The 26,042-nt window shown below is 37.1% G+C and overlaps 1 protein-coding gene across 4 annotated transcripts in view; it reads left to right on the top strand.

Moving 5' to 3' along the window:
* Positions 1–26,042, top strand: part of MAEL (maelstrom spermatogenic transposon silencer) — a 67,449-nt gene that overhangs the window by 17,147 nt on the left and 24,260 nt on the right. For all 4 annotated transcript variants that reach the window (XR_009559282.1, XM_060286136.1, XM_060286142.1 and 1 more), the window contains 4 exons: positions 219–260; positions 19,299–19,423; positions 20,184–20,238; positions 20,358–20,499. Coding sequence is in view for 3 of the 4 variants with exons in the window: in XM_060286136.1 (XP_060142119.1) it covers positions 219–260; positions 19,299–19,423; positions 20,184–20,238; positions 20,358–20,499 (364 nt within the window). In the remaining variant the exon portion in view is untranslated. The remainder of the gene's footprint in view (positions 1–218; positions 261–19,298; positions 19,424–20,183; positions 20,239–20,357; positions 20,500–26,042) is intronic.

The raw sequence follows: 26,042 nt of genomic DNA, 5'->3' as shown, positions 1-26,042 counted from the left end.
CTTTTTAAAGTAGCTTAGACAATATACCAAGATTCTTTGATAGTCATAATAGCTTTGGTTAGGAAAAAAGTCCCCTAGGAGGGTTTAATCTTCTGTAATTTCACATAGCAGTAACAAGTACCTATGTTATGATTTGGTTATCCTGTGGAATATTACTGTAGCACAACCGGAGAGCTTCCAGATTGCTGCTTCTCTCAATAAAATATTTTGTATTACAGGTGAAATTCCACGAGGATTTCGGTTTCATTGTCAGGCTGCAAGTAAGTATAAAGTAATGGGGTAGAATATAGGCATTGAATACGTGTGTACCTGGTTAAGATGCTGCTTTAAACAGACACATAAAACATTGATTGGGGGGAAGAATAACCTAAATTATTGTCGGAGAATCTTCATAGAAGTGGTAGATGGTGTATGTAATCCTCAAAAACTTTAAAATTATATAGAATGAAAGGAGAATATCCTTTTCCCTTTATGGAGATTGTGTTTTTATTTTCTTCTTTTTTTCTGCTTATATCGTTTGGCTTGAAGATCAGCGGCTTTTACCCACCAGGTGCATAGGTAGGTCTTTTAACAGGTATCAGGTTACCTAGATTTAGGGCCATTCACAGGAATATCCATTCAAAATTAAGGGATAAAAAGTTGATACTGGACCTCCCTGGTGGCGCAGTGGTTGAGAGTCTGCCTGCCGATGCAGGGGACATGGGTTCGTGCCCCGGTCCAGGAGGATCCCACATGCCGCGGAGCGGCTGGGCCTGTGAGCCGTGGCCGCTGAGCCTGCGCGTCCGGAGCCTGTGCTCCGCAGCGGGAGAGGCCACACAGTGAGAGGCCCGAGTACCGCAAAAAAAAAAAAAAAAAAAAAAAAAAAGTTGGTACTTCAAAAATAACAGAATGTTATACAGCAAAACAGCTATGAATTAATTTTTCAGATGAGGAAAATGGGTTTCTATTTTAGTATTTTGCAACCAAAGGATGTGACTGTATATCTAAGCTCTTGTACTCTTTTCTAGAAACTAGATTTTAACCAGTTTCTTATTTGATTCAAATGAAAATCATGATAATAGGTTTGCTTTTTAAGTTTTATTCAAAATGTCAGTTTTTTTCTTAAAAATGTAGGCAATTAGCCAGTAGAAGTGTTTGAAATTAGAAATAAGTTTTTCAAATCTGCCATAACAAGCAGCTGTTTTGTAATACTTATAATATTGTTCTTTATAAGTGAAGAGAATATTTTAGACTCATTTTTGGTTATGTCCTTTGAGTTTTTTCCAGTCTTAGTGAAAAATATGTCCTAGTCTTTTTTTTGTTTGCCTGGGATCAGGGCTGTAGGCCTTGGAACAAGGAGTTTAAGGCAGTTTTTTTAAGTAAGTTTGTAGCTTTGAATGAAAAAAATTATAGAATAAAAATTCTGTTGTAACTTTGAGGTGTGAACCTAGCTAATCTCAAGTGTTACATTGTCTGAGGTTATTTGACAAAATAGGTAGTGGTAAAACCAAAAATAGAAACTTAGCTGGTGAATTAATTTCACATTTTTACTTAAGTTCTTTTTCTGGTTTGCTCATCTGATGAGTGCATTGGAATCCCTATGTGCCAGACACTCATTTGTGAGAATGTCCCTTTACTGTTTATTTTGTTTCTGATTAAATTTTTAAAAAAATTATTTTTAAAGGCTTATTTTTACAGTCTTTCCAAATTAACTGATTAACAGAAAGTGTGGTTCTTTTTTTTTCTAACATTTTTATTGGGGTATAATTGCTTTACAATGGTGTGTTAGTTTCTGCTTTATAATAAAGTGAATCAGCTATACATATACATATATCCCCATATCTCCTCCCTCTTGTGTCTCCCTCCCTCCCTCCCTATCCCACCCCTCTAGGTGGTCACAAAGCACTGAGCTGATCTCCCTGTGCTATCTGGCTGCTTCCCACTAGCTATCTGTTTTACATTTGGTAGTGTATATATGTCCATGCCACTGTCTCACTTCATCCCAGCTTACCCTTCCTCCTCCCCGTGTCCTCAAGTCCATTCTCTACATCTGCATCTTTATTCCTGTCCTGCTAGGTCCTTCAGAACCGTTTTTTTTTTTAGATTCCATATATATGTGTTAGCACATGGTATTTGTTTTTCTCTTTCTGACTTACTTCACTCTGTATGACAGACTCTAGGTCCATCCACCTCACTACAAATAATTTCATTTATTTTTATGGCTGAGTAATATTCCATTGTATATATGTGCCACATCTTCTTTATCCATTCATCTGTCAGTGGACACTTAGGTTGCTTCCATGTCCTGGATATTGTAAATAGAGCTCCAATGAACATTGTGGTACATGACTCTTTTTGAATTATGGTTTTCTAAGGGTATATGCCCAGTAGTGGCATTGCTGGGTCGTATGGTAGTTCCATTTTTAGTTTCTTTAAGGAACCTCCATACTGTTCTCCACAGTGGCTGTATCAATTTACATTCCCACCAGCAGTGCAAGAGGGTTCCCTTTTCTCCACACCCTCTCCAGCATTTACTGTTTGTAGATTTTTTGATGATGGCCATTCTGACTGGTGTGAGGTGATACCTCATTGTAGTTTTGATTTGCATTTCTCTAATGGTTAGTGATGTTGACAATCCTCCCATTTACCATTGGAACAAAAAGAATAAAATACCTAGGAATAAACCTACCTAAGAAGACAAAAGACTTGTATAGAAAGGTCTTATAGAAAACTGTAAGACACTGATGAAAGAAATTAAGGATGATACAAACAGATGGAGAGATATACCATGTTCTTGGATTGGAAAAATCAACGTTGTGAAAATGACTATACTACCCAAAGCAATCTACAGATCCAGTGCAATCCCTATCAAACTACCAATGGCATTTTTCACACAACTAGAACAAAAAATTTCACAATTCGTAGAGAAAGTGTGGTTCTTAGAAACAAACCTATTAAGGACTCTAGGAATGTTTTCTTGAGTTTTTTTTCAGACTAATTAAAACTGAGCACAATGTTTTTCATTCAGGAAACCTAAGATCCTTGGAGCTCACCAATTTAAGCGTGTCTTAAATTGCCAATTTGATAACCCTGAGAAATGTGCCAGTTAAATAAGACAAATGAGTGTATTAGAGTGACAGCTATGTCGACATAATAACTAAAAATGCCCAGGCTAGTGTAATCAAGCTGATATTTAGGAAAAGACCGTGTTTCATACAGTAACACACTGAAGCAATTAAAATTTGATGTGGTTACAATTTGATTAGAAGTTAAGGAATGTGCATGTAGATGTTTCAAATGCTCCTGTGCTATCTGGCCTTTTAAGAAGTAGTTACAAGTGAAATCAAGCGAAGGCTTCGTGGGCATTATGGTTTAGCACATAATATTGAAGAATTTCAAGATTGGAAGAGATTTTGATAGACTCCCCCCCCCAACCCGTATGTTCCTCTGAAGGGGAGTGCAGGTTCTGTATGTGTGTGTTGGAGTGGGGAGGAGGTAGGAGGTTTGGGCCCATCTCATTCTCCCACACTTCCCCAGAGCAGCTCTGCTTCTGTCTATTTCACTAATTAATGATTTTTGAGAGAGAAGCTCTGCTTTAAAAGGAGCAAAGCCTTAGAAACTGCTTTTAGCTTCCTGTACAAAAGGTCTGTCAGCTTTTAAAATGAAGCTTCATACACAAAAACATCATAACATTCACTTAAGGTGGAAAGAATATTAATGATCAGCAGTGCACCTGCTATCAATCAGCTGAAGAAATAGCACATTGCTGTTATCATTGAAGACCCCTATATTTTTCCCTGATTTCATCCTCCCTCTTAAGAGAACCACTGTTGTGAATTTTGTGTTAGTTCCTTTGTTTTATGAATAATTTTATGATAAATACATATTTAAATGGTGTATTTAATTCTGCTTGAACTTTGATTTAACATATTGTGTATATTTCTTGTATTTTTTTTAACTCAACAATGTCTTTTCCCCATTTCTCCATTGGATTGTTTTTCATCTTTTTTTGGTTTATGGAAGTTTATAATATGTTTTTATTGATTGTTTTAATTGTGTGCAGATACCTGTTTGCAGTTTGTGCCTTGCATTTTTTTACTCTCTTTATGGTGTATTTTAATGAACAGAAGTTTTTATTTTTAGTTCAGTAAATGTATCTTTTCCATCATGGTTGTGGGGTTTTTTGGTCTTATTTAAGATTTCCCTTCTACTTGAAGGCCATGAAGATATATTTATTCTCTTCTATAGTTCCAAGTTCTTATTCCACCTGGAATTGACTTATGTATGATGTGAGGAAAAGATTCAGTTCCGTTTTTTTCACATGTGGATAATCAGTTGTCTCAGTGTATTTTATTGAATAATCAATTTTTCCCCATATGTAGTGCCACCTGTATCATATCACGTTTCATTTTATGCATGAGTCTTTCTGATATCTTCTGTTCTATAGACCTGCTTGTTTTTTGGTGCCCATGTCATACGTTAAACACGATATTTTGATCGTATTTACTTGACTTTGTTCTTTTGGAATATTGTGGTTATTCTTGACTTTTTGCTTTTCCACATACAATTCAGAATCAGTTTATCATGCTTCACAAAAAGCTTGTTGAGATTTAGAATCTCAGGATTTGGAACCACAGGATTCTAATCTCAGGATTTGGGTTTTTTTTAAGGGAGTGTTTATGTATTTTTATGTTTTTAAATTTTTAAATGTTATGCAGTTTTAAAGATTACTTTCCACTTACAGATACTACAGAATATTGGCTATAGTCTCCATGTTGTACAATACATTCTTGATCCTGTCTTACAGCCAGTACTTTGTAACTCCCACTCCCCCACTCCTATATTGCACCTCTCCCACTGGTAGCCACTGGTTAGTTCTTTATATGTGTGAGTTTGCTTCTTTTATGCTATATTCGCTAGTTTGTTTTTTTAGATCCACATATAAGCGATGTCATGCAGTATTGATCTCTCTCTGTCTGGCTTCTTCACTTAGCATAGTGCCCTCCAAGTCCATCCACGTTGCTGCACATGGCAGAATTGTGTTCTTTTCTGTGGCTGAGTAGTAGTCCTATGCATATATATATACCACAGCTGCTTCTTTAATTTTTATTTTATATTGGAATATAGTTGATTTACAACATTGTGTTAGTTTCAGGTATACAGAAAACTGATTTAGTTATACATATGTCTATTCTTCTTCAGATTCTTTTCCCATATAGGTTATTACAGAGTATTGAGTAGAGTTCCCTGTGCTATACAGTAGATCCTTGTTAATTATCAATTTTATGTATAGTAGCGTGTATATGTTAATCCCAAACTCCTAATTTATCCCTCCCCCCTCCACCTTTCCCCTTTGGTAACCATAAATTTGTTTTCTGAGTCTATGAATCTTTTTTAAGTAAGTTCATTTGTATCATTTTTCTTTTTTAGATTCAACATATAAGGAATATCATATGATATTTGTCTTTGGCTTACTTCACTGAATATAATATTCTCTGGGTCCATCCATGTTGCTGCAAATGGCATTATATTCTTTCTTATGGCTGATTATCTCCATTGTATATGTGTACCACATCTTTATCCGTTGCTCTTTTGATGGATATTTAGGTTGCTTCCTTGTCTTGGCTATTTGAAATAGTGCTGCAGTGAAAACTGGGGTGCATGTATCTTTTTGAAATATGGTTTTCTCTGGATATATGCCCAGGAGTGCAATTGCTAGATCATATGACAGCTCTATTTTTAGTTTTTTAAGAAACCTCCATACTCTTCTCCATAATGGTTGTACCAGTTTACATTCCCAGCAAGAGTGTAGGAGGGTTCCCTTTTCTCCGCACCCTCTCCAGCATTTATTGTTTGTAAACTTTTTGATGATAGCCATTCTGACGAGTGTGAGGTAATAACTCACTGTAGTTTTGGTTTACATTTCTCTCATAATTAGTGATGTTGAGCATCTTTTCACGTGCTTTTTGGCCATCTGTATGTCTTCTTTGGAGAAATACATCTTTAGGCCTTCTATCCATTTTTTTTTTAACATCTTTATTGGGGTATAATTGCTTTACAATGGTGTGTTATTTTCTGCTTTATAACAAAGTGAATCAGTTATACATATACATATGTTCCCATATCTCTTCCCTCTTACATCTCCCTCCCTCCCACCCTCCCTATCCCACCCCTCCAGGCTGTCACAAAACACTGAGCTGATCTCCCTGTGCTATGCGGCTGCTTCCCACTAGCTATCTACCTTACGTTTGGTAGTGTATATATGTCCATGCCTCTCTCTCGCTTTGTCCCAGCTCACTCTTCCCCCTCCCCATATCCTCAAGTCTGTTCTCTAGTAGGTCTGTGTCTTTACTCCTGTCTTACTCCTAGGTTCTTCATGACATTTTTTTTCTTAAAATCCATATATATGTGTTAGCATATGGTATTTGTCTTTCTCTTTCTGACTTACTTCACTCTGTATGACAGACTCTAGGTCTATCCACCTCATTACAAACAGTTCAATTTCGTTTCTTTTTATGGCTGAGTAATATTCCATTGTATATATGTGCCACATCTTCTTTATCCATTCATCCGATGATGGGCACTTAGGTTGTTTCCATCTCCGGGCTATTGTAAATAGAGCTGCAATGAACATTCTGGTACGTGACTCTTTTTGAATTATGGTTTTCTCAGGGTATATGCCCAGTAGTGGGATTACGGGGTCATATGGTAGTTCTTTTTGTATTTTTTTATGGAACCTCCATACTGTTCTCTGTAGTGGCTGTACCAATTCACATTCCCACCAGCAGTGCAAGAGGGTTCCCTTTTCTCCACACCCTCTCCAGGATTTGTTTCTAGGTTTTTTGATGATGGCCATTCTGACTGGTGTGAGATGATATCTCATTGTAGTTTTGATTTGCATTTCTCTAATGATTAATGATGTTGAGCATTCTTTCATGTGTTTGTTGGCAGTCTGTATATCTTCTTTGGAGAAATGTCTGTTTAGGTCTTCTGCCCATTTTTGGATTGGGTTGTGTTTTATTATTGAGCTGCATGAGCTGCTTGTAAATTTTGGAAATTAATCCTTTGTCAGTTGCTTCATTTGCAAATATTTTCTCCCACTCTGAGGGTTGTCTTTTGGTCTTGTTGATGGTTTCCTTTGCTGTGCAAAAGCTTTGAAGTTTCATTGGGTCCCATTTGTTTATTTTTGTTTTTATTTCCATTTCTCTAGGAGGTGGGGCAAAAAGGATCTTGCTGTGGTTCATGTCATAGAGTGTTCTGCCTATGTTTTCCTCTAAGAGTTTGATAGTTTCTGGCCTTACATCTAGGTCTTGAATCCATTTGGAGCTTATTTTTGTGTATGGTGTTAGGGAGTGATCTAATCTCAAACTTTTACACGTACCTGTCCAGTTTTCCCAGCACCACTTATTGAAGAGGCTGTCCTTTCTTCACTGTACATTCCTGCCTCCTTTATCAAAGATAAGGTGACCATATGTGGGTGGGTATATCTCTGGGCGGCTTTCTATCCTGTGCCATTGATCTACGTTTCTGTTTTTGTGCCAGTACCATACTCTCTTGATTACTGTAGCTTTGTAGTATAGTCTGAAGTCAGGGAGCCTGATTCCTCCAGCTCCGTTTTTCGTTCTCAAGATTGCTTTGGCTATTCAGGGTCTTTTGTGTTTCCATACAAATTGTGAAATTTTTTGTTCTAGTTCTGTGAAAAATGCTAGTGGTAGTTTGATAGAGATTGCATTGACTCTGTAGAATGCTTTGGGTACTAGAGTCATTTTCACAATGTTGATTGTTCCAATACAAGAACGTGGTATATCTCTCCATCTATTTGTATCATCTTTAATTTCTTTCATCAGTGTCTTATAATTTTCTGCATACAGGCCTTTTGTCTCCTTAGGTAGGTTTATTCCTAGATACTTTATTCTTTTTGTTGCAGTGGTAAATGGGAGTGTTTTCTTGATTTCACTTTCAGATTTTTCATCATTAGTGTCTGGGAATGCCAGAGATTTCTGTGCATTAATTTTGTATCCTGCTACTTTACCAAATTCATTGATTAGCTCTAGTAGTTTTCTGGTAGCATCTTTAGGATTCTCTATGTATAGTATCATGTCATCTGCAAACAGTGACAGCTTTACTTTCTTCTTTTCCGATTTGGATTCCTTTTATTTCCTTTTCTTCTCTGATTGCTGTGGCTAAAACTTCCAAAACTATGTTGAATAAGAGTGGTGAGAGTGGGCAACCTTGTCTTGTTCCAGATCATAGTGGAAATGCTTTCCGTTTTTCACCATTGAGGACGATGTTGGCTGTGGATTTGTCATATATGGCCTTTAGAACGTTGAGGACAGTTCCCTCTATGCCTACTTTCTGCAGGGTTTTTATCATAAGTGGGTGTTGAATTTTGTCAAAAGCTTTCTCTGCATCTATTGAGATGATCATATGGTTTTTCTCCTTCAATTTGTTAATATGGTTTATCACATTAATTGTTTTGCGTATATTGAAGAATCCTTGCATTCCTGGATAAACCCCACTTGATCATGGTGTATGATCCTTTGAATGTGCTGTTGGATTCTGTTTGCTAGTATTTTGTTGAGGATTTTTGCATCTATGTTCATTAGTGATATTGGCTTGTAGTTTTCTTTCTTTGTGACATCCTTGTCTGGTTTTGGTATCAGGGTGATGGTGGCCTCATAGAATGAGTTTGGGAGTGTTCCTCCCTCTGCTATATTTTGGAAGAGTTTGAGCAGGATAAATGTTAGCTCTTCTCTAAATGTTTAATAGAATTCACCTGTGAAGCCATCTGGTCCTGGGCTTTTGTTTGTTGGAAGATTTTTAATGACAGTTTCAATTTCAGTGCTTGTAATTGGTCTGTTCATATTTTCTGTTTCTTCCTGATTCAGTCTTGGCAAGTTGTGCATTTCTAAGAATTTATCCATTTCTTCCAGGTTGTCCATTTTATTGGCATAGACTTGCTTGTAGTAATCTCTCATGATCTTTTGTATTTCTGCAGTGTCAGTTGTTACTTCTCCTTTTTCATTTCTAATTCTATTGATTTGAGTCTTCTCCCTTTTCTTCTTGATGAGTCTGGCTAATGGTTTATCTATTTTGTTTATCTTCTCAAAGAGCCAGCTTTTAGTTTTCTTGATCTTTGCTATTGTTTCCTTCATTTCTTTTTCATTTATTTCTGATTTGATTTTCATGATTTCTGTCCTTCTGCTAACTTTGGGGTTGTTTTGTTCTTCTTTCTCTAATTGCTTTAGGTGCAAGTTTAGGTAGTTTATTCGAGATGTTTCCTTTTTCTTAAGGTGGGCTTGTATTGCTATAAACTTTCCTCTTAGAACTGCTTTTGCTGCATCCCATAGGTTTTGGGTCGTCGTGTCTCCATTGTCATTTGTTTCTAGGTATTTCTTTATTCCCTCTTTGATTTTTTCAGTGATCACTTTGTTATTAAGTAGTGTATTGTTTAGCCTCCATGTGTTTGTATTTTTTACAGATCTTTTCCTGTAATTGATATCTAGTCTCATAGCATTGTGGTCGGAAAAGATACTTGATACAGTTTCAATTTTCTTAAATTTACCAAGGCATCATTTGTGACCCAAGATATGATCTATCCTGGAGAATGTTCCATGAGCACTTGAGAAAAATGTGTATTCTGTTGTTTTTGGATAGAATGTCCTATAAATATCAGTTAACTCCATCTCGTTTAATGTATCATTTAAAGCTTGTGTTTTCTTATTTATTTTCATTTTGAATGATCTGTCCATTGGTGAAAGTGGGGTGTTAAAGTCCCCTACTATGAATGTGTTACTGTCGATTGCCCCTTTTATGGCTGTTAGTATTTGCCTTATGTATTGAGGTGTTCCTTTGTTGGATGCATAAATATTTACAATTGTTATATCTTCTTCTTGGATCGATCCCTTGATCATAATGTAGTGTCCTTCTTTGTCTCTTCTAATAGTCTTTATTTTAAAGTCTATTTTGTCTGATATGAGAATTGCTACTCCAGCTTTCTTTTGGTTTCCATTTGCATGAAATATCTTTTTCCATCCCCTTACTTTCAGTCTGTATGTGTCTCTAGGTCTGAAGTGGGTCTCTTGTAGACAGCATATATATGGGTCTTGTTTTTGTATCCATTCAGCCAATCTGTGTCTTTTGTTGGGAGCATTTAGTCCATTTACATTTAAGGTAATTATCGATATGTGTGTTCCTATTCCCATTTTCTAAATTGTTTTGGGTTCGTTATTGTAGGTCTTTTCCTTCTCTTGTTTTTCTTGCCTAGAGAAGTTCCTTTAGTATTTGTTGTAAAGCTGGTTTGGTGGTGCTGAACTCTCTCAGCTTTTGCTTGTCTGTAAAGGTTTTAATTTCTCCATCAAATCTGAATGAGATCCTTGCTGGGTAGAGTAATCTTGGTTGCAGGTTTTTCTCCTTCATCACTTTAAATATGTCCTGCCAGTCCCTTCTGGCTTGCAGAGTTTCTGCTGAAAGATCAGCTGTTAACCTTATGGGGATTCCCTTGTGTGTTATTTGTTATCTTTCCCTTGCTGCTTTTAATATGCTTTCTTTGTATTTAATTTTTGACAGTTTGATTAATATGTGTCTTGGCGTATTTCTCCTTGTATTTATCCTGTATGGGACTCTCTGTGCTTCCTGGACTTGATTAATGATTTCCTTTCCCATATTAGGGAAGTTTTCAACTATAAGCTCTTCAAATATTTTCTCAGTCCCTTTCTCTTTCTCTTCTTCTGGAACCCCTATAATTCGAATGTTAGTGCGTTTAATGTTGTCCCAGAGGTCTCTGAGACTGTCCTCAGTTCTTTTTCTTTTTTCTTTATTCTGCTCTGTGGTAGTTATTTCCACTATTTTATCTTCCAGGTCACTTATCCGTTCTTCTGCCACAGTTATTCTGCTATTGATCCCATCTAGAGTATTTTTCATTTCATTTATTGTGATGTTCATTGTTGTTTGTTTCATCTTTAGTTCTTCTAGGTCCTTGTTAAATGTTTCTTGCATTTTGTCTATTCTATTTCCAAGATTTTGGATCATCTTTCCTATCATTATTCTGAATTCTTTTTCAAGTAGACTGCCTATTTCCTCTTCATTTGTTAGGTCTGGGGTTTTTATCTTGCTCCTTCATCTGCTGTGTGTTTTTCTGTCTTCTCATTTTGTTTATCTTAGTGTGTTTGGGGTCTCCTTTTTGCAGGCTGCAGGTTCGTAGTTCCCGTTGTTTTTCGTGTCTGTCCCCAGTGGCTAAGGTTGGTTCAGTGGGTTGTGTAGGCTTCCTGGTGGAAGGGACTAGTGCCTGTGTTCTGGTGGATGATGCTGGATCTTGTGTCTCTGGTGGGCAGGTCCACATCTGGTGGTGTGTTTTGGGGTGTCTGTGCACTTATGATTTTAGGCAGCCTTTCTGCTAATGGGTGGGGTTGTGTTCCTGTCTTGCTAGTTGTTTGGCATAGGATGTCCAGCACTGTAGCTTGCAGGTCATTGAGTGAAGCTGGGTGCTGTCATTGAGATGGAGATCTCTGGGAGATTTTCGCCGTTTGATATTATGTTGAGCTGGGAGCTCTGTTGTTGACCAGTGTCCTGAAGTTGGCTCTCCCACCTCAGAGGCACAGCACTGACTCCTGGCTACAGCACTAAGAGCCTTTCATCCACACGGCAATTCTAATGGTAGCTTTTACTTTTTCACCACTTCCCAAAATTATAGTTCTCTTTTTCTGTTTAGCAGCTTTGGATGGTTCCTTCACCGATGGAGAAGTTATCCAGTGGTACTTTCGCACTGCCGTAGTCTCAAAGCTCTGTGTATGCTCTTTAGATGGTTAACACATTTACCCCAAGAGCAACGCTGCAAGCTTGGCAGGCCTGCCTCTGAGTTTGTATCCAGATACCAAATCTTGTTTACCCCAAGTTGTTGAATTTTTTCAGTTTTATCACATTGCATACTCTAGTTTGCTTCCTCTACTTAGCTTCCAGATGTTGGTTGTTGGGTTTTTACCCTCCAGGAGATTGCAATAGTCTCTTCTGGAGAAACTTCTGTGATCCTAAGCCCTTTTAAGTCAGGAACTGAGGGAGATTCTGAAACTCTTCTTGCTGTAGTCACCAGCACCAATAGACACTGGCATCTGCAAATCCTCTCCAAAGATGATTCATGGACAGCTTTATCTCTGCTAGTGTTGGAGGGTCTCCTGCAGAGCCAGGGGGTGGCTGTGGCTCACCATGGGGACAAGGACACTGGCAGCAGAAGTTCTGGGAAGTACTCCTTGGTGTGAGCCCTCCCAGAGTCTGCCATTAGCCCCACAAAACAGCACAGGTAGGCTCCAGTGTTCGGTTGCCTCAGGCCAAACAACCTATCCGTTTTTTTTTTAACATCTTTATTGGAGTATAATTGCTTTACAATGGTGTGTTAGTTTCTGCTTTATAACAAAGTGAATCAGTTATACATATACATATGTTCCCATATCTCTTCCCACCCTCCCTCTCCCACCCCTCTAGGTGGTCACAAACCACCGACCTGATCTCCCTGTGCTATGTGGCTGCTTCCTACTTGCTATCTGTTTTACGTTTGGTAGTGTATATATGCCCATGCCACTCTCTCACTTTGTCAGAGCTTACCCTTCCCCCTCCCCATATCCTCAAGTCCATTCTCTAGTAGGTCTGTGTCTTTATTCCCATCTTACCCCTAGGTTCTTCATGAACTTTTTTTTCCCTTAGATTCCATAGATATGTGTTAGCATACGGTATTTGTTTTTCTCCTTCTGACTTACTTCATGCTCTATAACAGACTCTAGTTCCATCCACCTCACTACAAATAACTCGATTTCGTTTCTTTTTATGGCTGAGTAATACTCCATTGTATATATGTGCCACATCTTCTTTATCCACTCATCTGTTGATGGATACTTAGGTTGCTTCCATGTCCTGGCTATTGTAAATAGTGCTGCAATGAACATTTTGGTACATGACTATTTTTGAATTATGGTTTTCTCAGGGTATATGCCCAGTAGTGGGATTGCTGGGTCGTATGGTAATTCTATTTGTAGTTTTTTAAGGAACCTCCATACTGTTCTCCATAGTAGCTGTATCACTTTGCATTCCCACCAACAGTGCAAGAGTGTTCCCTTTTCTCCACACCCTCTCCAGCATTTATTGTTTCTAGATTTTTTTGATGATGGCCATTCTGACCGGTGTGAGAGGATATCTCATTGTAGTTTTGATTTGCATTTCTCTAATGATGAATGATGTTGAGCGTTCTTTCATGTGTTTGTTGGCAGTCTGTATATCTTTGGAGAAATGTCTATTTCGGTCTTCTGCCCATTTTTGGATTGGGTTTTTGTTTGATTTTTTGTTATTGAGTGCATGAACTGCTTGTGAATTTTGGAGATTAATCCTTTGTCAGTTACTTCATTTGCAAATATTTTCTCCCATTCTGAGGGTTGTCTTTTGGTCCTGTTTATGGTTTCTTTTGCTATGCAAAAGCTTTGAAGATTCATTAGGTCCCATTTGTTGATTTTTGTTTTTATTTCCATTTCTCTAGGAGGTGGGGCAAAAAGGATCTTGCTGTGATTTATGTCATAGAGTGTTCTGCCTATGTTTTCCTCTAAGAGTTTGATAGTTTCTGGCCTTACATTTAGGTCTTTAATCCATTTTGGGTTTATTTTTGTGTATGGTGTTAGGGAGTGTTCTAATTTCATACTTTTACACGGACCTGTCCAGTTTTCCCAGCACCACTTATTGAAGAGGCTGTCTTTTCTCCACTGTATATTCTTGCCTCCTTTATCAAAGATAAGGTGTCCATATGTGCATGGTTTTATCTCTTGGCTTTCTATCCTGTTCCATTGATCTGTATTTCTGTGTTTGTGCCAGTACCATACTGTCTTGATTACTGTAGCTTTGTAGCATAGTCTGAAGTCAGGGAGCCTGATTCCTCCAGCTTCATTTTTCGTTCTCAAGATTGCTTTGGCTATTCACGGTTCTACCCATTTTTTGATTGGGTTTATTTTTTTGATACTGAGCTGCATGAGCTGTTTGTAGATTTGGGAGATCAATGCATTGTTGGTCACCTCATTTGGAAATGTTTTCTCCCATTCTGTGGGTTGTCTTTCTGTTTTGTTTATGGTTTCCTTTGCTGTGCAAAAGCTTTTAAGTTTAATTCAGTCTAATTTATTTATTATTTTTGTTTTCATTACTCTAGGAGGTGAATCCAAAAAGATATTGCTGCAACTTATGTCAAAGAGTGTTCTGCCTGTTTTTTCCTCTAAGACTTTTATAGTATCCAGTCTTACATTGAGATCTTTAATCCATTTTGTGTTTATTTTTGTGTATGGTGTTAGAGAATGTTCTAATTTCATTCCTTTACATGTAGCTGTGTAGTTTTCCCAGCACCACTTATTGAAGAGACTGTTTTTTCTCCATTATATATTCTTGCCTTCTTTGTCGTAGATTAATTGACCATAGGTGCGTGGGTTTATTTCTGGGCTTTCTATCCTATTGCATTGAGCTATAAGTCTGTCTTTTTGCCAGCACCATTGTGTTTTGATGACTATAGCTTTGTAGTGTAGTCTGAAGTCAGGGAGCCTGATTCTTCCAACTCTGTTTTTCTTTCTCAAGATTGCTTTGGCTATTCAGGGTCTTTTGTGTTTCTGTACAAATTTTAAATCTTTTGTTCTTGATCTGCCATTAGTAATTTGATAGGGATGCACTGAATCTGTAGACTACCTTTGGTAGTATAGTCATTTTGACAATATTGATTCTTCCAGTCCAAGAACACAGTATATCTTTCCATCTGTTTGTTTTTCATCTTCGATTTCTTTCATCAGTGTCTTATAGTTTTCAGAGTAAAGGCCTTTTGCCTCCTTAGGTAGATTTATTCCTAGGTATTTTATTCTTTTTGATGTAATGGTAAATGGAGTTGTTTCCTTAATTTCACTTTCTGATCTTTTGTTGTTAGTGTATAGAAATGCAAAAGATTTTGTGTATTAATTTTGTATCCTGCAACTTTACCGAATTGATGAGCACTAGTAGTTTTCTCATAGCATCTTTATGATTTCTTATGTATAGTATCATGTCATCTGTGAACAGTGACAGTTGTACTATTTCTTTTCCAATTTGGATTCCTTTCTTTTTCTTCTCTGATTGCTGTGACTAGGACTTCCAAATTATGTTGAATAAAAGTGGGGAGAGTCGACCTCCTCGTCTTGTACCTGATCTTAGAGGAAATGATTTCATGTTTTCACCATTGAGTATGATGTTGGGTTTGTTAATGTTCCCTCTATGCCCACTTGCAGGAGAGTTTTTATCATAAATGGTGTTGGATTTTGTCAGAAGTTTTTTCTACATCTATTGAGATGATCATGTGGTTTTTCTTCTTCAATTTGTTAATGTGGTGTATCACGCTGATTGATTTGTGGATATTGAAAAATCCTTGCATCCCTGGGATAAATCCCACTTGATCGTGGTGTATTATCCTTTTAATGTATTGTTGGATTTGGTTTGCTAGTATTTTGTTGAGGATTTTTGTGTCTATGTTCATCAGTGATTTTGGCCTCTAATTTTCCTTTTTTGTGGTATCTTTTTCTGATTTTGGTATCAGGGTGATGGTGGCCTCATAGAATGTGTTTGGAAGTATGCCTTCCCCTGCCATTTTTTGGAAGAGTTTCAGAAGGATAGGTGTTAACTCTTCCCTAAATGTTTGATAGAATTCATCTGTGAAGCCATCTGGTCCTGCACTTTTGTTTGTTGTGAGTTTTTAAATCACAGTTTCAATTTCAATACTTGTGATTGGTCTGTTCATATTTTCTATTTTTCCTGGTTCAGTTTTGGGAGATTGTACCTTTCTAAGAATTTGTCCTTTTCTTCTAGGTTGTCCATTTTATTGGCATACACTTGCTTGTAGTAGTCTCTTATGATCCTTTGTATTTCCTTGGTGTCTGTTGTAACTTCTTTTTCATTTCTAATTTTATTGATCTGAACCCTCTCCTTTTTTTTCTTTTTGAGTCTGGCTAAAGGCTTATCAATTTTGTTTACCTTTTCTAAGAACCAGCTTTTGGTTTCATTGATCTTTTCTGTTGTTTGCTTTGTCTCTCTTTCATTTATTTCTGCTCTCATCTTTATGATTTCTTTCCTTCTGCTAACTTTGGGTTTTGTTTGTTCTTTTTCCTTTAGTTGCTTTAGGTATAAGGTTGAGTTGTTTATTTGAGATTTTTCTTGTTTCCTGATGTAAGATTGTATTGCTGTCAACTTACCTCTTAGAACTGCTTTTGCTGAGTCCCATAGATTTTGGATAGTCATGCTTTCATTTTCATTTGCTTCTAGGTATATTTTGATTTTCTCTTTTGATTTCTTTGGTGATCCATTGGTTGTTTACTAGCATATTGCTTAGCCTCTGAGTGTTTTTGGTTTTTACATTTTTTTTTCTTATAGTTGATTTTTTTTTAATATCCTAGTGTTGTGGTTGGAAAAGATGCTTGATATGATTTCAGTTTTCCTAACTTTACCCAAGCTTGCTTTGTGGCCCAGCATGTGATCTCTCCTGGAGAATGTTCCATGTGCAGTTGAGAAGAATGAGTATTGTGCTGCTTTTGGATGGAATGCTCTATAAATATCAATTAAGTCTTTCTGGTCTAATGTGTAATTTAAGGCCTGTGTTTCCTTACTGATTTTCAGTCTGGATAATCTATTCATAGATTTAAGTGGGGAGTTAAAGTTCTTTACTCTTAATTGTGTTACTGTCGATTTCTCCTTTTATGGCTGTTAGCGTTTGCCTTATGTATCAAAGCACTCCTGTGTTGGCTGCATATATATTTATAATTGTTAAATCTTCTTGGATTGATCCTTTGATCATTATATAGTGTCCTTCTTTGTCTCTTGTAACAGTCTTTATTTTGAAGTCTACTTTGTCTGGTATGAGTATTGTTACTCCAGCTTTCCTTTGATTTCCTTTTGCATGGAATACCTTTTTCCATCCTCTCACCACTTTCAGTCTGTATATGTCCCTAGATCCGAATTGGGTCTCTTGTAGGATATATATATATAGGTCTTGTTTTTGTATCCATTCAGCCGGCGTGTGTCTTTTGGTTGGAACATTTGATCCATTTACATTTAAGGTAATTACCCATATGTATGGTCTTATTGCCATTTTGTTAGTTGTTTTGGATTTGTTTCTGTAGGTCTTCTTTCTAACCTTTCTCTTGTTCTCTTGTGATTTGATGACTATCTTTAGTGTTGTTTGATTTTTTCTTTTTTGTGTATATATCTATTGTAGATTTTTGGTTTGAGGTTACTATGAGGTTTTGATATAGCAGTCTATATACATACAAGTTTGTTTTAAGCTGCTGGTCTCTCAGTTTCAAATGCATTTCCAGTGTCCTGCATTTGTACTCTCCTCATGTCAGGATTGCTGGTTTTGATACCATATTTGTAGGTGGATGATTTCCTGCCTTTATTGTATATTTACCTTTACTGGTGAGATTACCCATTTGTAATTTTCTTGTATTCTGGTGGTCTTTTCCGCCTAGAGAATTTCCTTTAGCATTTGTTGTACAGCAGGTTTGGTGGCGCTGAATTCTGTCAACTTTTGCTTGTCTGTAAAGCTTTTGATTTCTATGTCAAATCTGAATGAGAACCTTGCTGGGTAGAGTATTTTTGGTTGTAGGTTTTTCCCTTTCATCACTTTAAGTATGTTATGTCACTCCCTTCTGGCTTGCAGAGTTTCAGCTGAACAATCAGATGATAACCTTATGGGGATTTTCTTGTATGTTATTTGTTGCTTTTCCCTTGTTGCTTTTAATATTTTCTTTTTGTCCTTAATTTTTGTCAAATTGATTAACATGTGTCTCAGCACATTCCTCCTTGGATTTATGCTATATGGTACTCGCTGCACTTCCTGGACTTGGGTGACTGTTTCCTTTCCCATGTTAGGGAATTTTTCAGCTACTATCTCTTCAAATGTTTTCTCAGGTCCTTTTTCTCTCTCTTCTCCTTCTGTGACCCCAATCACGTGAATGTTTGTGCATTTAATGTTGTCCCAGAGGTCTCTTAAACTGTTTTCATTTCTTTTCATTCTTTTTTTCTTTATTCTGTTCCGTGGCATTGATTTCTACTATTCTGTCTTCCAGCTCACTTATCTATTATTCTGCCTCATTTATTCTGCTGTTTATTCTTCCCAGTGTATTTTTCATTTCAGGTATTGTATTGTTCCACTCTGTTTGTTCTTTATATTTTCTAGCTCTTTGTTGAGCATTTCTTCTGTCTTCTTGGTGTGTGTCTCCATTCTTTTTCTGAGATCTTGGGTCATTTTTACTATCATTACACTCAATTCTTTTTCAGGTAGATTGCCTATCTCCACTTCACTTAGTTGTGCTTCTCGAGTTTTTATCTTGTTCCTTCATCTGGAACATATTCTTCTGCCATCTCATTTTGTCTAACTTTCTGTGTTTATGGCCCCATAGGCTTTAGGTTTGTGGTTCCTCTTCTGGTGTCTTCCCTGTGGTAGGGGAGGCTAGTCTAAGAGTCCTGTACAGGCTTCCTGGTGGGAGGGATTGGTGCCTGCCCACTGGTGTGTGGAGCTGGGTCTTGTCCCTCTGGTGGGTAGGGCTGTGTCAACGGGTGTGTTTAGAGGCAGCTCAGGGCTCAGGAAGACTTGAAGCAGCTTGTCTGTTGATGGGTGGAGTTGTGTTCCTGCCCTGTTAGTTTTTTTTTATCTCAGCCATGAAACTTGCTCTTCTGGAATTAGCAACTTACTCCAGGGGGAAAACTGCCCCCAGAGCTAGACTAATCTCTCTGGATTTTATAATATTTTGCATCTTGATCTAATAATTCCTTGCTACTGCAGGTGCTATTGACATCCTAAATTTTTGTGGGAAGTTTGGTCTGAATTACTTGGTCCATATTTTACTGGAAGTAGAAGTATTCATCGTACAGTCTTTTAAAAAGCAGTCATTACTATCAAGGTCTCCAGCCTTATTAATAAACCAGATTCATGAAAGGCCACATAGGAATAGTGAAAACACTGTATAGGCTCTTTCACTTAACCTCGGTTTGAGTCCTGACTCCACTGTTCACCAGCTGTTAACTTACTGCTAACTTTTGTGTTTCTCAGTTAACTTACTGCTAACTTCTGTGTTTCTCAGTTATCTCTTTCCTAATATGTGTATATTGTCTACCTCATAAGATTATGGGATAAAATATGTAAAGTACCTAACCATAAGCAGGCTTGGTACAAGTGCTTAAATATGAGTTATCCACTGCTCCCTTCCTGTACCCTTACTTCTATACCTACTCCATAATATTTGTCTTAGTCAAATTTTTAACTCCTACCTACTTTTTATTTCCTTCAGGTGATTCTAGTCACAAGATTCCTATTTCAAACTTTGAATCTGGGTGTGACCAAGCAATGGTGTTACAAAACCTTTATAGATTCATTCATCCAAATCCAGGGAACTGGCCACCTGTCTACTGCAAGGTAATTTCAACATAAGAATTTCTTTTAAGTCATTACTTAGAAACCAAAAGATCCATGAAAGATACCCAAATAAATAACTTTTGCCTGTGTATTAAAATATATATGTTCGTTCTTATTTTGAATGTAATTAGGTATAATGCTTTTTCTTCTAAATCTCTCTGGTATTGGAGGGATTTTGAAGACTGCAAAAACTGAATGTATTTCAGCTTCGGTCAATCTCATGTTTTTAGTTCCTCCTTCTGAAATATCTTCAATTGTTTTTACTCTGAAGGATGGATTTCTAGTCTGTACACCTATTCTCCTAGGCAAGAGAATTGTTTGTTCAAAATTGTTTTTGTAGCAGTCCCTTGACCTTCCTTTTGTAATCTTTATTCTTTGTTTTGTCTAAGTTCTTCTAGGCTAGGTGTCATAGAATTGGGTTTTAACCTTACTGTTTATTAGTGTCACCATGAACACAAATCACCTTATTTATCTTTTTCTGAACATTGGTTTCTTCATTTGCTTACCCTAAGTCTCACTTGCTGTTCATAAAGTATATTAACATTGCTTTATGAGCATAACTGGTTATTATTAGCAGTATTTTCTAGAATATGTTGCTCTGTTTTACAGTTCTTGTTTAGTTGTCACAGACTATTCACTCTCTCCCTTCTCACCATCCTTACCCCTCCTGCTTCCCCTTCCCCCAGTTTGAAAGGACCACATTAATTAAAAGTAACAGAAGATAGGAGAAAATAAGTAAAATTTTTTTTCCCTTCTCCAGTCTGATGATAGAGCCAGAGTCAACTGGTGTTTGAAGCATATGGAGAAGTCATCAGGTAAGTTAAACTGGGTCACTGCTCAAATGCATTTTAATATCTGTGTTTCCATTTTGATGTACATGTTCTGTGTACCTAAACTTACTAATTGTATGTGTGTTTCTGTTTACCAATGGAAGAAATCAGGCAAGATCTAGAACTTCTCACTGTAGAGGATCTTGTAGTAGGGATCTACCAGCAAAAATTTCTCAAGGAGCCCTCTAAGACCTGGGTTCGGAGCTTCCTAGATGTGGCCATGTGGGATTATTCTAGCAACACAAGGTATTTATAGTGATTTTGTGATAGTGATACTGTTTTCTGAACTGAAAAAATATGGTATGATTAGTTTTTGCCTTTTTAAACAATATTTTCCTATGAAACTTCGGAATCATTGTATTTCCTTGAATATAAGATTTAATTGATTGTAAGGTACATTGTTACTTCGTCTATCAATAAAAACAAAAAAACTACCAAATAAACTGACAGTGCTTTATCACTTAGAATTTCTGTACTAATGAAAGAATATTTTGTATTTATTTGTATAGACATTTTATTACATAGAATTCTTGTAGTTATAAGAAATATAGATGTGAAATAGGGCTTTCATGGTGGCGCAATGGTTGCGAGTCCGCCTGCTGATGCAGGGGACACAGGTTCGGGCCCCGGTCTGAGAAGATCCCACATGCCGCAGAACGGCTAGGCCTGTGAGCCATGGCCGCTGAGCCTGCGCGTCTGGAGCCTGTGCTCTGCAACGGGAGAGGCCACAACAGTAAGAGGCCCGCGTACCACAAAAAAAAAAAAAAAAAAAAGATGTGAAATAAATTGAAAGTATATTTTTTACTTTGAAATAATTTTAGGCTTACAGAAAAGTTGCAAGACTCTAGTACAGGGAAGTTGTATATACCATTCTCAGATTCTCTAACTTAATATTTTTATATGTTTATAACTTTTTCTCTAAATATACATACACAGTTTCTTTTTCTCAGCCTCTTGAGAGCAAGTTGCTATCATGATGCCTTTTCACCCCTGAGTATCAATGTGTTTGTTCCTAAGAACAAGATCATGTATATTGCCACAATCCAGTTATCAAAACAGGATATTGCCATTGATACAGTACTACTGTCTAATCTAAAAGCTATATTCAGGCTTCCCTGGTGGTGCAGTGGTTGAGAGTCCGCCTGCCGATGCAGGGGACATGGGTTCGTGCCCTGGTTTGGGAGGATCCCACGTGCCGCGGAGCGGCTGGGCCCGTGGGCCGTGGCCGCTGAGCCTGCGCGTCCGGAGCCTGCGCGTCCGGAACCTGTGCTCCGCAACGGGAGAGGCCACAGTGGTGAGAGGCCCGCGTACCGCAAAAAAAAAAAAAAAAAAAGCTATATTCATATTTTGCTAGTTGTTCTAATAATGTCTTCTATAGCCAAAAAAAAAAAATTTAGGATCCAAGCCAGGACGACATGTTGCATTTAGTTATTATGTCTCTTTAGGCCCTTTAATCTGGAATAGTTCCTCAGTCTTTGACTTTCATGATCTTGACCTTTTTGAAGAGTACAGGCCCATTACTTTGCAAAATGTTTCTCAGTTTGAGTTTGCCTGTATTTCCACATGATTAGATTGAGGTTATATATTTTTAGCAGAAGTACCACAAAAGTGATGTGTCTTCTCAGTGTGTCATATCTGGAGGCATCTGATGTCAGTCTCGTTACTGACAGCTTTGATCATTTGCTTAAGATAGTGTCTGCCAAATTTCTCTATTGAAAAGTTACTCTTTATTACCTTATAATTAATATTCTGTTGGGAGATTCTTTGAGATTTGGTAGATAATCTATTCCTCAAACTTTACTCTGCTAGTTTTAGCATCCATTGATGATTTTTGCCTGGGTCGATTATTACTATTTTTGTGAAATGATGGCTTTCTAATCTGATTTTTTTAAATTTATTTTTGGCTGCCTTAGTCTTTGTTGCTGCACGCGGGCTTTCTCTAGTTGCGGCGAGCGGGGGCTACTCTTCGTTGTGGTTTGCGGGCTTCTCATTGGGTGGCTTCTCTTGTTGCAGAGCATGGGCTTTAGGCACGTGGGCTTCAGTAGTTGTGGCACTCGGACTCAGTAGTTGTAGCTCACGGGCTCTAGAGTGCAGGCTCCGTAGTTGAGGCGTACAGGCTTAGTTGCTCCACGGCATGTGGGATCTTCCCAGACCAGGGCTCGAACCCATGTCCCCTGCACTGGCAGGTGGATTCTTAACCACTGCGCCACCAGGGAAGTCCTTCTAATCTGATTTTTGCTTCTACATTTATTAGTTAGCATTCTACTGTAAGGAGCTTTTCCTCTTTGCTGACTTTTTTTCATTTATTTATGAGTATGGAGTCATGTGTTCCTATATGTTATTCAGTCGGCCATAATCTCTTATTAACTTATTTTTATGCTCAGATTGTTTCCTTTATGGCCAGTGGAAGTCCCTTCAAAGCAGTGGTCTCTTTGTTTGGGTTTTGTTGTTGTTGTTTACATTGCTGCCTCATTCTTTGAGTGCTTCTTTGCTTTCCAGCTCCATATATTTCAGGTTCATCTTGTACTTTTCCCTGCTTCAGCTTTGAATTAGCCATTTCTCCAAGGAGCCTTGATTCCTTTTAGTGGAAGAGTGTGCATTTAGGAGATAGAATCTGGGTGCTGGGTGTTCATTCCTATTAGACTGTCATTCTAGTTCCCCTTACTGGAAAGAGCCAGTAAATATATGTGTATACATACCTTTCATAAACATATTTATGCAGCAGGCTCACCTGCTTGCTCCTTCCTCTCTCTCTCCCTGTCTTTATCTCACCATGAGTTCATGCTGAACCTACAATTCCAATATAAAACCATAGAATTTTCCAGTTTTCCATTTTTGTATTGCCCTTCTGAGTGGAAAAACTTGGTGCTCAACATTTTTGTTTGTCCAGTCCTAGAATGCATTAAGTTGTTTTAGAATTAAGTGATAACCACTATTTTTAAAAAAGGCATATTAACAGTTTAGAATCTTCTTTCAGTTGTTTTAGTCTGAAGGTAGTCAAAATACTTTGTTCAGAAGTTATTGGAGTTGGTTCTTTTTTTCTCCTTCAGTGTGGTTAAATTATTCATTTGAAATATAGTTAAGTCTGTTTGCTTGTTTTATTCCATTTTTGGTTTTGCCCATATTTGTTGGTTTTATTATATTTTGAATGTGGAATGTATTAGCATAGTTGAAACAAAGTATATTCAGAAGTATCACTCTTCAGTCTAGCTCCATAAAGTTCCTTGGATTGCATTAACTTTATAAATTAACTTGGAAAACTGAAACCTTTATATAATGTTGAATTCTGTTCAAAGGCAAGAGGTGTCTTTCCATTGTTCAGATCTACTTTTGGGTCTTTCAAGTCTGTTTTAAAATTTTTCTCACACAGATTGTGCCTGTCTGGGACTGGTGAATTTTTGTGGGGCAGTTCCCACAAAAATTTGTCTGTTTCTTCTATGAAAATTGATTTGATTAGGCTTTCTGACTTTAATGGGATCAATTTTGGTAATCTGTAATTCCTTAGGAAATTATGCATTTTATATACATTTCCAAATTTGTTTAAGATTAAGTCTGCAAACTAGTGTTTTATAATTTTTAAAATTCCTTGTTTCACTAGTTATTTATCTCATTGTTTCTGATATATTTGTGCTTCTACCTTTTACCCCTAAATCATGCTAGCGTAGTGCATTGTCTGTTTTTTTCAAAACAACAGTTTATTAGATCTGCTAATTTTCTGTTCTCTTCCTCATTCATTTCTGCTTTTATATTCTTGGTACTTTGTGGTTCTTTTTTTTTAGATTTTTGGGCTCGTTATTTAGTTAATTTGGGGTTTTCTTTAAATTGGTAAGTGTTTAGTAGAGTTAATTTTCTCTTAAACATGTCTTGCAGTGCATCCCATAAGTTGTTGACGTAGTATTTTGTCATTTTTTAAAAAAATTCTGTAGTTTCAGCTCTCTTTAACCCGGGAGTTAATATGAGGCTTTTAAATGTCCAGATGGAAAGCTTTTTTGGTTTTTGTTAGTAAATTCTAGCGTCTTTGCATTGTGATCAGAGCATTGTTTGTAATATTTCTACCTTATGGAAGTTACTAGTGTTTTGCAGTTTTTTGGTAACTAAATATATAATCAATTTTTGTGAATGTTCTGTGGGTATGTGAGAAGAATATGTGTTTATCTGGGTGCAACATTTGACAAGTATCCATAAGCTCTACATTATTATGTTTAAGTTGCCTTATCTCTTTATATTTTGTCTACTTGATCTGTGTTATATTGAGAGTGCTGTGAAGTCTCATTACTACTGTTTCTGTGTATGTCTCATTATATCTCCTATAGCTATAAGTGGCTGTGTTATTTGATACCTTTACAGAAAAAGTTTGCTGAATCTTGATCTAGTAGATTGATCAAGGGCTCTTGGGAATGGCAGTAACTCTGTTCTTGCATGTTTAAAATTTTTTCTGTTGGTTTACATTTTATTTCCTTGAGTTTCTAGAAAGTACAGCTGCATTGTTGTATTGCTTTATGTTGCTTCTTAGAAGTTTGTTCATTTAATTCTCTTGATCTTTTAAGTTATTTTGCTCTTTTTGCCTGGAGACCTTAAGAATGGTTTTTCATCTTTAAAGTCTAATAGTTTTACTGGAATGTTTCTCTGAGTATATTACTGCAGGTCAGTCTTCCCAAGTGTTTGGCAGGCCCTTTTAGTATGCAGAATCAGGTCTAATTTCTGGAGATTTTTCTTAGATTGTAGTTTAATATTCTATTCCATTTAATTTTTCTTAAGGATGTCCAATTATGTATGATTGGTCTTCTTTACCTTTCATTAGGTAAAGGTTTTTCATAAAGGTTTTTCTGACCCTTATTTCTTCTTTCTTTAGTCTCTTATTCTCATGGTAGTTTTCTGTTTTCTTCAGTTTCCCTTATTAACATCTCATTTGAATCTGTTCTTCCTTAGGCAGTTTGTAATTCAGTTCTTTTCCTATATGATTTTTATTTCCTGAGTTTTGTCAACTCTTCTTTCTGTTCTTAGTTTTGAAGTTTCTTATTCAGGCCATGTTTTTGTATCTTCAAAATTTTTGTTTAAGGATATTTAAGTCATATATTAATAACAATGTAGAATGTTATGTTACGTTATAGTGTTGTTTTATAGTTTTCGTCTCCTTCGTGGTTTTTTGAGGGGTCGGGGATGGGGAGAGTTATCAACTATAGTGATTCCCATTTTCTGTTTACCTCTTGCAGTGGCTTTCTGTTCCTTTGCATTGGTTTGAGATTTGTAGTTCAAGTGCTTCCTCTTCTGTCAGTGTAGCAAAGTATGGTTTCCTAGAATGCTTTCAGGGTGGTGGCAGTGTCGTTGTGGGTCTTTCCATTTTTTTTCCTGCTTTCTTTGTCCTGGAGAATCCTTAGTTTCCCCCTCTGTGCTTTTTTTCCCCCTTCACACAGTCTCTAAAGGACTCCTTCCCTTCCTCTTGCCCTCTGCTGCCCAGAAACAATGCCTTCCAGGCTGCCTTCTAGAGTCTTCAGGCACTTTTAAGTCAGTTTCCTGTAGCCAGTGCTCTGATCTACCAGGATTCTGAATATTTATCAACCGTCTCATTGTGGGAATGGTTGTAATTTAATCTTGGGCTCTCAATTTCCCTTCTCTCTCTTCCCCCATGTTTTCTGGGCTTCACCCTCTCTATAAAGCTATATAGAGGCTTGGGTGTGAACTTGAGAAATGACTCCATTGGAAAGTAAGGATTTTCTTTTGGTAATTGAGTCTTGTAGTTATGCTTCTCTTAGTTATGCTGCAGGTATATACTTTGTTTTGCTTAATCT

This window comes from Globicephala melas, chromosome 1, assembly GCF_963455315.2.
Source record: "Globicephala melas chromosome 1, mGloMel1.2, whole genome shotgun sequence".
NCBI lineage: Eukaryota > Metazoa > Chordata > Mammalia > Artiodactyla > Delphinidae > Globicephala > Globicephala melas.
The sequence above is the reverse complement of the archived record's forward strand: the minus strand, read 5'-3'. Positions and strand labels throughout refer to the sequence as shown.